The 12,495-nt window shown below is 41.5% G+C and overlaps 1 protein-coding gene across 3 annotated transcripts in view; it reads right to left on the bottom strand.

Moving 5' to 3' along the window:
- Positions 1–12,495, bottom strand: part of COP1 (COP1 E3 ubiquitin ligase) — a 116,336-nt gene that overhangs the window by 20,794 nt on the left and 83,047 nt on the right. For all 3 annotated transcript variants that reach the window (XM_037034874.1, XM_037034873.1, XM_037034872.1), the window contains 3 exons: positions 8,686–8,803; positions 5,691–5,815; positions 4,467–4,627 (listed from right to left, as the gene is read on the bottom strand). In XM_037034874.1, coding sequence (XP_036890769.1) covers positions 4,467–4,627; positions 5,691–5,815; positions 8,686–8,803 — 404 coding nt within the window. The remainder of the gene's footprint in view (positions 1–4,466; positions 4,628–5,690; positions 5,816–8,685; positions 8,804–12,495) is intronic.

The raw sequence follows: 12,495 nt of genomic DNA on the forward strand, positions 1-12,495 counted from the left end.
TACCCCTACTTCACATCTCCAACTTCTCCCTGTCCTTTCTTTGTTAAAATCACGCCAATCAAGCTTCTGTCCTCACGGTCCTTCCTCTTTTCCTCCCCCACCATCTTACTCATCTTTGTGGCATAACGCTGGCCCAGCCCTCCTCCTTGAAAATCTCGCTTCACTGGCTTTCCCAGGCACCGGTCTCCCCCGCTCTCGAAAACCATTCCCTGTCTAGTGACCGAACACTGAAGTGCCTCCAGCAAAGCGCTCCTGCCACCTGTCCTCCCTAACCGCCCTCCCTTGGACGGAGCCTACCTGGTATCTCGGTTACATCACATTTACCTCTCTGGCCCCACAAGCTACTGTGACCTCCACACTTGGCACGTCCACTGAGATGGCGAGTAACACCTCACACTTAATCAGGTCACAAGTCTCCTGTGAATGCCGAACTTGGCAGCTCCACTTGGTATTTTTAGTAACTCTGAAGCTTAGCCAGTCTAAAAGTCAGTTAATTCCTGGGCTTCTCCCCGCAGACAGGTCCTCTGGTGGTCTTCTCCATCTGAATTAATGACGGCCCCACTCATGAAAACCGCGTGGGGAAAGCCCTGGTGTCCCCCAGACCCTTCCCTTCCCCTCTCCACCCACAGTCTGTCTTTCCCTCCTTCGGAACACGAGCACGGCCTGGCTGCCCTCACTGGCACACTACCGTTTGACCTCGCCGGGACTGCAAGTCCCGGGAAACAGCCTTCCTGCGTCTGCCCGCGCCTTGCAGTCCGTTCTGCACAAAGCCACCACGCCGACGTTTACATGCTACCACATTAGGACCTGGCCCGAGGTCCTACAGTGGCTCCCGCCTCACCTCCGTCACAGCCGAAGCCCTGACCCTGGGCAACGGTGCTGTAACAGGACAGCTCTGCGTCACAGCTCTGAAGTGTCTTCCACTCCCCACCTGGTTCCCGGGGGCGCAGCACCACTGTGCTTCTTACTGCTCCTTCGACACCAACTGCACTTTCACTTCCAGGCCTCTGAACTGTTGGCTGCACCTGGAATACTCTCCTGCGTTTAAACACAGACGATGCCTTCGTCTCTTTCTGGTCTGGGCTCTACGTCGGCGGCTCAGGTGGGCATTCTGTCCGCCCCACTGAAAACCACAGCTCCCTCCTGGAGCACTCCCTCGCCCCTCTCCTGCTGTCTTCTGCCAAAGCATTAGCTCCTTCTCACACAATGACGTACTTATTTTGTTTTGTCTCCTTTGGCACATAAAATTTTAAATCTCCCATGAGGGCCAGAGTTTTTTCTTACAGTTTTGTTCAAGGTTTATCCCAGAATGTAGAACTATGACTGCACAGAATAAATATTTGTTGAATAAGTGAGCAGAAGAGTCTCTCACATCTTTTGCCTCATGTAAAATAAGAAAATAAAGTTATTTGTGTGACTAATCAAGGTGACAGTCACATAAGAATCGCATTTAAAACAAATGCTGATACCGCTGGTCCGGGCAGTGCACCTGCAGAACCCTCACAACCTGCCGCAGAGGTCACCCTGCAAACCGCACACGTTCTTCTCAGTCCCACATGCGATGCTTCTCGCCAAGTCCAAAGGTGAGCACATTTTGATTACGTCTGTCCTTCTGACCCATGTCGTTACGGCGTGTCCTTCATTGTATGCTTCTCAAACCCAAGAGCACCACTGCTGGATGGAGTCAGCGTGTACTCAGATTTGCTGCGTATCACCATTTTAACACTTTCCATTCCTTCTGAATCTCTGAGCTTCATATTCATCTTCTGCATCTTTTTCTTCTGCCTTAAAAATCTTTCTACTGTTTTCTTTCACATAGGCCTGCTGGTGGCAATTTATGTGTATTTACCTAAAAATGTCTATTTTACCTTTGTTTTGAGAAATTTTCACTGGACAGAGAACTTCAGATTGGCAGGCATTTTCCTCCAGACACAGACCATCTGGTTCCACTAGCTTCTGGCTTCCGTCGCTTCACCAAGCAGCTGGCCGCCAGCCTAACTGCTGGTCCTCTGAGGACGGCCCTTTTCCTCGGCCTTCTTTGAAGGCTCCCCACTTCTACCTGATTGTCAGCAGTTGGACTTGGTGTTCAGGTATGACCGCCCCACTACTGGGAGGGGGTCACAGGAGAGGACACAACTAGCAGTAATCCACCACTGAGTGAGTCAGCTGTGGAGAGGGACACGGGGGAGGAAATCGGCGTGCACAGGACCTTTAACCCATCGCAGGCCTGGCCAGTACCTGCATGCACAGCTTCCTGGATGTCCCCCCACTCACAGAGGGTACACAGAATTGCCAAGGACATTTAAGGTGCAAGCAGTTCACTGCCTTATAGTGACGTGCCGTGGTTTCCTGCCAGTCTGACACTGTTTGTTCACCTCGCAGAGATGTACGGCCCATGGGCCAAGTCCCAGTCCTCTCACTCCACGTGCGACAGTGCAGATGAGGTTTCACAGCGAGTTCAAGTTGACTAGGTCTTAGCACACAACACTCCTTACTTGTCTAGACTCAGTGTCGTTCCACAAAACAGTGCTATGAGAAGGCAGACCCAAGGTCAGATTCTCAGGCAGGCCAGGTCTGCTCAGAGTTGAGGGGTGGATATTAAATCTGTACTCACGCTGCAGATGGCGAGTCATTTATTCTCTGAGATACAAAGACTTACCGAATCTCTGCCTTGATGTCCTTCATCAATTATGTAAAGTTCTTAACAATTTCTCTAATATCTGCTTCAGCAGGATTATTTCTCATTTCTCCCTTTAGATTGCCCATTGAATATACTAATCTTTCTTACTTCATCTGCTATTTCTTTTCTATATTTTTTCATCACTTTGTCTCTCCATGCTTTCTTCAGTATATTTTCTTCCAACTTACCTACAAGTTCATTAACTGTTTTCAGTGGAGTCTTATCTTCCATTCAACCCATCTAGAATTCTTAATCTGGTAATTACATATTTTCAGTTCCAGAATTTTCATTTTTACAAGTTTCTAGTTCCCAGTTTACATTTTCAGCATTGTCTTTAATCACATCAGCATGGATAATTTCCGGCCATGTATGATCCCTCCAATATCCAGAGATGCTGTGATTCTGGTTCTATTGTCTATTGCTTTTGCTGCATTTATTCATGTTGTCTTACTTTTTCCTATGTCTGTTTTTTAATTGTGCTTTAGTTACCACCTTTGTAATTTTGAAAAAAAATAAAATAAATGAAAGCCTCAGGTGATGTCCTACAGGAGATCTTTCGGGGAGGATTTAACTGGGCGCCCCGGGAAACCAGCGATCCAGGTTTGCCTCCCTGTAATTACGGGACTGATGATGTGATTGGAAGTTGAGGTGGCATTTCTGTTAGGGCGTATCTGCCACTGATTCACCCTCGACTGCAGCCCTTGGGAGCCTAAACCAGAAGAGCAAGCCAGTACAAAGGTGGGCGCGAGACAGCAGTCCCCAGCCTCTCTGAAGCCCCCACGGGCACTCTTGACCACGGGCGAATGCTCCTAGGTGACCAGTCTGCCCAAAAGGCAGACTCACCTTCCTGGGCTGGTAGTTCTTTCCTATCTTGTTTAGTTTCCCGTTCTTCAAACAGCTTTTTGTTTTTTATAACACATACACTCAGCCCAACTTTGCTAGGTCTACTTCGAGGGAGGACTGGTCCAAATCGCTTAGTCTGTCATCACCAAAACTAGAAATTGAGAGAGAGAACTTCAAATGCGGTATCAGTAGACTGTATCTTATTAAAGTTAAACTGTATCTGGAACTCAGCTATCTTAAAGTATGCATCAACAAGAATTATTTTGCATCAAAATAAAACCAACCAAGAAAGCACCTAAAAAGCTATTTTTAAAAAGATGACATTAAAGAATAATGGTTATGAAATTCAGAATAAATTACTTCTCCATTATAACTTATTAGAAAGCTTGTACTTTAAAGTGCATGAGTAAGTCACAAGTTTGAGAAAACATTTTTTGCAACTGAGAAGTACAACTTTCCTGTGAAGAAATTAAATGTTTAAATATTCCTGTGTAACTGTATTTTATAAAGAGTAATTGGCCAGAAATGGTATTTAATTAGTTGTATATACAGACCACGCCCCTTCAGCTACATCGAAACAACTTCCTCCTAATGCAGCATCAGGCCCAGCTGAGTGTCTAACCGAGCACATACTGCGTGTGATCCCAGAGGGAAGTAGGAAGCAGTGTGCACCCTGGAGTCCGGAGAGGCAGTGTGACAGGGGCCGCACCCGCGGCACACACAGTGCTCTGGGCGCCCGGGAGAAACACCGTGCCAGCACGTCACTGTTCCATGGGCGACATTCAATGACTCCCTAGACGCCTGTTTCCTTCTCTGACACAAGGCTGAGTAAAAAAGAAAATGCACGCCACACATCACTTTAAACTTTAAAAGCTCATCTGTGCATACACAAACATAAAGCATCGTATCAGACACCGCGGCGAAAAAACCGCAGGAAACTCACCCCGTCTGGCAGCGCCCTCCAGCACACGGCACTGACAAATTCGTTCGTGTCGTCTTCTTTCCGGTCTTTGTCGAGAACGCTTTTGACTGTATCAAACTTGAAGGTTAACAAAGTCTTAGAAAGTCCTTTATAGTACAGGTACAGAGAGTTGTTTTCACTTCCTGAAAAACAAAACAATACTTCTTCAGAATGAGTCAACTCAGAATTAGGACAGCACATTCATAAGGTGATTTATCACTCACTGTTTAACCTCAAAGGCTTACAATCTTTTATGGTTCAACCTGAAAGACCGGAGCCCAGGATTTCTTGAGAATCATGTCAGAAAAGAATTCACAGAGAAAAGCTATCTACACCTTACTAAAGAAATAATCATTGCTAAATGATACAATAACACTGGTAATTTCAGGCTGAAATTATCATATAAAAAATCATTTCTAGGAAAGGTCTAGAGAAAAATTAAAAAATTGTTAGTATTACATGAATCTTTAATTATATTTAGAGTGATTTCATCTAGAGAGAAAAAAGAAAGTTATTGCACCTATAAAGGTCAATTTCAATAACCTACAAAACTTATTTCTCATTCCCCAATAAAGGCACCGCTCTGTCAGTGCGTGCTCCAGAAATCTGTATTTCTGAGCGTCTATGGAAAGTAATAAATATGCAGAGACTTGATTCGGCTGGGCTCACTCAGTAATGGCCACGTCACGTGGAGGTACCGATGAAAGTTCGTATGTTCAGGCATTAGATATACTGCATCCTTTGAACAACACTAAATTTGATTTTTCTACTTCTGATTTAAAAATGTATAAACTATCGACAATAAAAAGCCCCGGATTAGCAGATCATCATTAGTAAGACTACCCAAACAGACTGCTTAGTGAAGAAACCACTTTACAGGGGAAAATGAATACCAAGCTGGAGAAGACAAGTAATGTCTCCAAAGTCAGGATACTTAGCAGAAGTGCTTTCTGTCTTTTACGGAGCATGTATAAAGATTGCGTTACAGTGGAGAACGACTAAGTACCAGCCTCACACTACGGCACGGGGTCAGGGTCTGCCACTGCTCCACGGAGAAGGGCAGGGACCAGCGCAGTGCAATCCAGGGGAGCGCAACGCGCTGCCTTCGAGCGCACAGGTCGTTTCCTGACGTGGTAGGCGAGTTCCGCCGAAAGCTTCCAGTGACAGACGCCTGTGGAAGAGTCTAGGAAAACACGGTTTCCTTACCACAGGCTATGTAATCTCCGTTGGAAGCAAGGCCTACGAAGTTCTTTTCATTGATGTGGCCCTTGAAGGAACGCAAACAGTACGGCTTCCCGACATTCCACAGCTTCAACTGGCTGTCCGTGGAGCTGCGGCAAACACAGAGAGCGAGAGCATTTAAGATTTCACGGCGTGAAACTCGTCACTACTGATTAGAGGCGATCGGTTTGGTGGTTCAGAATGCAGAATCTGGAGCAGGACTAAGTCAGATCGCTCTGTACACCATTCATTTGTTTTTGACCTTGGGGAAGTTATACAACCTCTCTAGTTTAAGTTTTACTCATCAGTTAAATGTGGAATGTAACGATTCCTACCTTACAGAATCAGATGAGTCTTATGATAAAACATTTGAAAACCGAACCATTTAAACAGTGCTTTCAGCAGCATCTGGGCATCACCAAACGTTACTCACCGGTAACCGTCAAGCGAGAAAGCTCCGTTGGGAGTTGTGCTAATTTCACGAATGTTACTGTTCCACTTGCTTGGTTCACTTTTCAGCTGTTGAGTGGTATTGGTGTACTGAATATAAACTATTTCACAGACCAGTTCTACCCTCAGGGGTGGAAGCAGGGGTGCCCAACCTGTGGCCTGTAGGCTGCATGCAGCCCAGGATGGCTGTGAATGAGGCCCAACACAAATTTATTTTAACATTATGGGATTCTGTGATTACATGTCACAGTGTCTTTAATGTGTGGCCAAAGACAACTCTTCTTCCAGTGTGGCCCAGGGACGCCAAAAGCTTGGGCATCCCTGCAAATGGCTGAATGGTCTACATGAGTAGCTCACCTTACTGAAATAATATGCAAAAGTAGTTATTTACCAAAAAAAAAAAAAGAACTAAATATAAAAATCACTGGTAATCCTATCATATAAAGATAGTCTAGGGACTTAAATAAAGCTCCATGTTTTGTTTTTCTCTTTCTGTTACAAAAACTGGGTCATACCATACATATTATTTTGTAAANAAAGACAACTCCTCTTCTTCCAGTGTGGCCCAGGGACGCCGAAAGCTTGGGCATCCCTGCAAATGGCCGAATGGTCTACATGAGTAGCTCACCTTACCGAAATAATATGCAAAAGTAGTTATTTACCAAAAAAAAAAAAAAGAACTGAATATAAAAATCACTGGTAATCCTATCATATAAAGATAGTCTAGGGACTTAAATAAAGCTCCATGTTTTGTTTTTCTCTTTCTGTTACAAAAACTGGGTCATACCATACATATTATTTTGTAAATTGCTTCTCCATTCATTAGTTTGCGTTACATTTTTTCTGTAAAATAAATCATTTCTGTATCTTTACCAATGACTGTGTAATAAATCATCTTTTCTCTTACTCTAACATTCATACAATAAAGCACCATAACTGCTTTATATACATTATTTTATTTAAAGATTCACAACAAAATTGGTGCTGTCATTTGCTCCATTTAGAGATGTGGAAACAGACTTAGAAGGCTGGGGGCATTTTCAAGGTACCAGAGCTAGTAATTAGTAGAGAGCCAAGACTGAATGTGTCTTATCTCATGAGGCCAACCCTCAAACTCTTGAAATACTCCTCTATTGCTTCTTATCATTTTTTCAATATAACATCTGCTCTTAGGTATTTATATTAAAATTTTTTTCCCTTAGCAGTATTGCTCTGAATATCCCTTTATATGCATATATACTTTATAATCGGCCAAGAATCCAGAGGGTACAGCAATATGTATATTTTAACCTTCCTTTTTAATATTTCCAAATATACTTGTGAATGCTTTTGTTCTAAGTACTTCTAAACTTCAGCATGTGCAAGAGAAAAATCACCTTGATTTATAAAAACTAGGAAGAATAAAAAACTGGTCTAAACACAGACATATCGACATTAATAAGGTCAACTGAAACTTCCAGTATATACAACTAACTGTACGTATACTTTAACTAGTTGAAATAAATGAACTGATTCAACATTTATAAATCCGAAATTAAAGGAAAAGATACTTGCCATACTTACATCTGAATAGAATTTTAATTATTTACTGCCTGTTATCACTCCTAAGGCTGAGGTACTTTTTGACGGATTACCACTTAGTTTGGGTGTGTGAACTAATGACCTACACTGCCTCCCTCTGTGGAGCTCAGTTGCTACTTTTCTTTGGTTCCCTTCTTGTAACTCATTTCAAATCACCAAGTTCTTATCTAGGGCAACCAGCATGAAGGCAGATGCGGTAGGGAATACCAAGTATGAGGACCTGACATTCATAATCTCCTAAGAGAGATACGGAACTAAGTGAAAAAAAGAAAACAATTTATCATTTATCTTGAGAAGAAAACAAGAGGGGAGCTGGGAACGGGTGTTCCCGAGGGTATGAAACGACTGCTGGAAAGAAGGGACCGCCTCTGTCAGCAGGAAGGCTTCATCAACAATATTTTGGCCACCGAGACTTATTCACCTGGTTGACATCTTGTTACCTTTATACAAAATAAAAGATAACTAAAAGCTGTGACGTTACAACTCTCTAGGTCAGAAGTTTCCATTTGTTCGGTATAAGCATTCATAGTTGGAAAGTTCTCTTCAAAATACATGGAAAACTCACTATGAAATCACAGGGAGGTCAAGAAACATGGAATCATAAAGGTCAACCAAATATTACTTAAAACCAAAAGTAATAATACTAGGGTTGACTTAAACACAACACTTCTCATTCTATTCCTTCAACTATGTTGTTTCTCACTTACGGGGAAAATGGTGTCTGAAACTCAGTTTGAAGTTCAAATATTTAAGGGGATGACATTTAAAATTAGTGTAATCAGGTTTTATTCACACAGAACATATCAAAGTGAGTAACAGAGATCAGAATGTACATGTGTTTCAATTAGACAAGTTGAAGAAGTGCGTACACCCACGGGGACATCACGAAATGGTAGAGGCGGACAGAGCTCGGCGTCAAGTTCAACCTCTGAAGAGAGTTAATACTCACGCAGAGACAATTTCCTCCCCGCTCACAAACTTTGCGTAAGAAACTGCCTTCCGGTGCCCTTTGAATACCATAATGGGCTGTTTAGTGTTTCGAAGGTCATAGTAGTGGACACAGTGATCTACAACAAAGCAAAACCGAACAGAAAAATGTAGTTACATGGAGAAGAGGGAAGCCAAGCTAATGTGAACTGGTTTGGGTGTTTTTCTCAAACATTTCACAGTCAATGTCAACCTGTAATAGCCAGAAAACTAAGGGCTATGAATTCTTTTCAAAGATAGTTAACGCTATAATGCTTTCCAGCCCTGAACCTAGGAAAACCTGGTTGCATCACAAAATGTAAACGCATACACATTCCCTATGGTCCTGGTCCAGAAACAGAGTAGTGCAGGTTCAAAGTAACTGGAAATTAAAAAATAGTCTCTAAATGTTGATGGCTTTATTAAAAGGTAATTTCATATTTTGGGCTTTTGGCTAAACATAATGCTACCTAATTTTACTCCAACATTTGCTTTTCCAAATACATTTCCATGAGACACTGTGCATATAATAGAAACTCTAAGTATAAATTCATGACGTTCACTAAACTGAATGAACATCTTCCTCATCCAGTGAGACCCCACACCCATTCATCACCCACTGCACTGAGCAGTCACTACCCCTACCTGTGTACCAATACGCCTCGTCTGGGCAATCTGTTCAAATGGAACCCGCAGGACAGCGGCTCCCCCGTGTGGTTTCTTACACCTCACGTGCTTTTTCAAGTTCACCCACATTTTAATATGTGTCAGTAGTTCATTCCTTATTATTGCTGACGAGCATCCTCTGGATGGATCTACCACATTTCGTCTGTGCACCTACCAGTGAGATATCTGTTTTCTTTTTTTATTATCATTAATAATGCCACTATGAACAATCGCATCGAAGTCTTTGTGTGGACACACATTCAGGTCTTGGGTAGGTACCTATGAAAGTGTAATTACTGGGAAATGCGATAATTTTGTGTGTAACTTTTAAAGAAACTGACAAACTGCTGACTGCCCCATTTCACATTCCTACTAGCATTCCAGGATGGCTTTGTTCCACTGGGCGGACTACACTCTGAGGGGCAAGGCTGGAGTACATTTGTCATTTGCTCAATTACCTGGAAGAGCTCCTCACATATTCTGCACAGTAATACTAAGCCAAACATATGTTGTAAATATCTCTCCCCAATTAATGACTTTAAAAAATCATTTCTTTCAGGTATTATTTGATGAACAAAGGTCTTCCATTTTATAATAGCTTATAGTTTCTGTGTCTTGAGGCGCCCCTGCTAAAAGATCAGGAAGATGCTCTCTCGGCTTGTGCTGCTCGCCTGGACTTGGTTTGGTTACTCCACGGGGCAGAATTACAGCGTCGCTTTCCCGTACCGACCGTCTGAAAGCTCCGTATTTCCCAAGCTCCCAGGCAATGTAATCGCTGTCAGCTATCTACTCCTCCGCCAAAATAAAGCTGCTTCACGTACTTTTTCTCATCCTTGGTTTACATGCATCTCTTACAGAGAGTGTAGTACTGCATTCTGAACATTTTAACTAGTCTGTTAAGCCTTGCCTTTTATTTGGACCCATTAATCCATTTCCATTTCCGATTAATTAGATATATTTGAATCTCTATCAATGAGCTATTTTCATTTTTTTAATTATCCCAAGTTTTCTATGCTTCCCCTACCTTTCCTTTCTTGCTTGCTTTTGGATTAGTCAAATATTTTACTCTCCCTGCCCCTTAACCAAATAACAAGTCTGGATTTTGTATTTTGGTTCTGTTATTTTAATGGTTTCACTTGAGATTTTATCATGTACTTCATACTTCCCAAGTGTTTGTACTGATTATTCAATTCAGTTTCAGAAATGAATAATGATTATTTCCATAATAAAAGATACTTGACATAAAATATCTCTGCATTTAATACAAATATAAAATTTCTCATGAAGCCCATTTTTAAAAGATATTTATTTATTTATCTTTAGAGGGGAAGGGAAGTAGAGAGAGAGAGAAACATCAATGTATGGTTGCCTTTCGTGTACCCCCTGCTGGGAACTGGCCTGCAACCCAGGCATGTGCCCTGACTGGGAATTGAACCACGATCATGTGGTTCGTAGGCCCGCACTCAATCCACTGAGCTACACCAGCCAGGGAAAACCCCATTTTAAAGATCTAGCTAGTGGGCTAATTACAGGCTGGGAGGCAAGACACATAAGTAAATGAAAGATTTACTGGATGCTTCAAAGTTGTTTTTAGATTCTAGCACTATAAAAAGATTTTATTTATGACAAAATAAAAGACTAATTTGTTCCCTGAATACTGGCTTTATGCGTGCCATTTCCTTTACTCAAATTACTTGGAAACTTGAAAATAAAATGTCTTTGATAGTCATCTCCTCCTATTATCTATGGAAGTCTTAGATAACTGAAATGCATGTTCATGGATGTTACAACACAAATCAAGATTTATTAAATAAATATTCAGACATTCAATTTATTCAAATGTTCAAGAAAAGACTTCATCCTCACTGGCAACCACTGTATAAAAGCCAAGGCTGATTTATAAACCTAACAAACCTAAAATGTTTCCCATTCCTTAGACAAGACAGGAAAATACAATAAACATCACCTTGAGCAACTACATGTCTCCCTCACTCCAGTTCCTCCATGTTAACTCCATAACAGGAAATAAATTAGATTTTGTAGCTGCTTAAACTAAACACTAGGTTCTCTCAAGTTGAAAGGAAGTAACTATATTTCGGTGACAGGGATGTTGGGGGAGCAGGAAGAAAAGGAGAAGACGGTAGTCCAGAAACACTTCCGTGATCTGACAATATCCAAGTTTGTGTGTTTTATATTGTGTAAATGGTCATCTTTCAAATCCACCCCGATTTAAAATATATGTATAGTTCTAACTAAAGAAAAATACTTACTGGCTTCCTCCTCAAGAAATACTGTCTACCTATGGAAACATACCTGTAAAACTATGCAGTACCTTTGAGGAGATAGTTTAATCGTGTTTGATCACGGGAACTTAAGCTTTATTTGTAACATACGAGAGCTGAGAATGAGGATATAGTCTTATACTATTTGTGTAAGCAAATGCAAACAATTTTCAATGTAGACAAAATTTTTTAAAAGCTGCAAATGTGACATAGCCTCAGATAGCTTTACTGAGAATCAAGAAATCTTTACAGGAAATGAAGCTTTATAAAAATTCTGTTGAGTGAAAATGTTCAAGGAGAAATCACCATGACAGGCGTAGAGGGCACACTAAAGCTGGTCGTGGAGGGCCCAGGACAGAAAGCAAAACACTTTTTCATTCTTCGGGCAATGAGAAGCCACTGCAATGTTCAAATAAGGGAAGTAATGCAGTACTAATATTTAAAAATAGATTAATAATCAACAACAAAACCCTGAAAGGGTTATTTCTTTCTTTTGAAGCCCAAGACTTATCATCTGCCAAATCACGAAAACTAGTGTGCACTGAAAATGGGAAAACACATGGTGTTTAAGTATATGGCCTGATTTAGTTCACTGAGAGTAACAATTCGCAGTAGCCAAAACAAAAATGTTTACTGATAACAGTGTTAAATAGAATATTTCAGAATTCCTGTTTGTTCTAGTAACATTATTCCTTCCCGATGAATATGTATTACCATAAATGCCACTCCTCAGTAAGAGTAATAGTACTTTTATCTTTGATTTCCATCACTAATTCCTGGGGGGGAGAGCTATTATCATTTTAAAGAGAACACTTTAAGACTACCCATATTTCCTATCTGCTATA

Source organism: Sturnira hondurensis, unplaced genomic scaffold (assembly GCF_014824575.4).
Source record: "Sturnira hondurensis isolate 20B ecotype Veracruz unplaced genomic scaffold, ASM1482457v3 Scaffold0022215, whole genome shotgun sequence".
NCBI classification, from domain to species: domain Eukaryota; kingdom Metazoa; phylum Chordata; class Mammalia; order Chiroptera; family Phyllostomidae; genus Sturnira; species Sturnira hondurensis.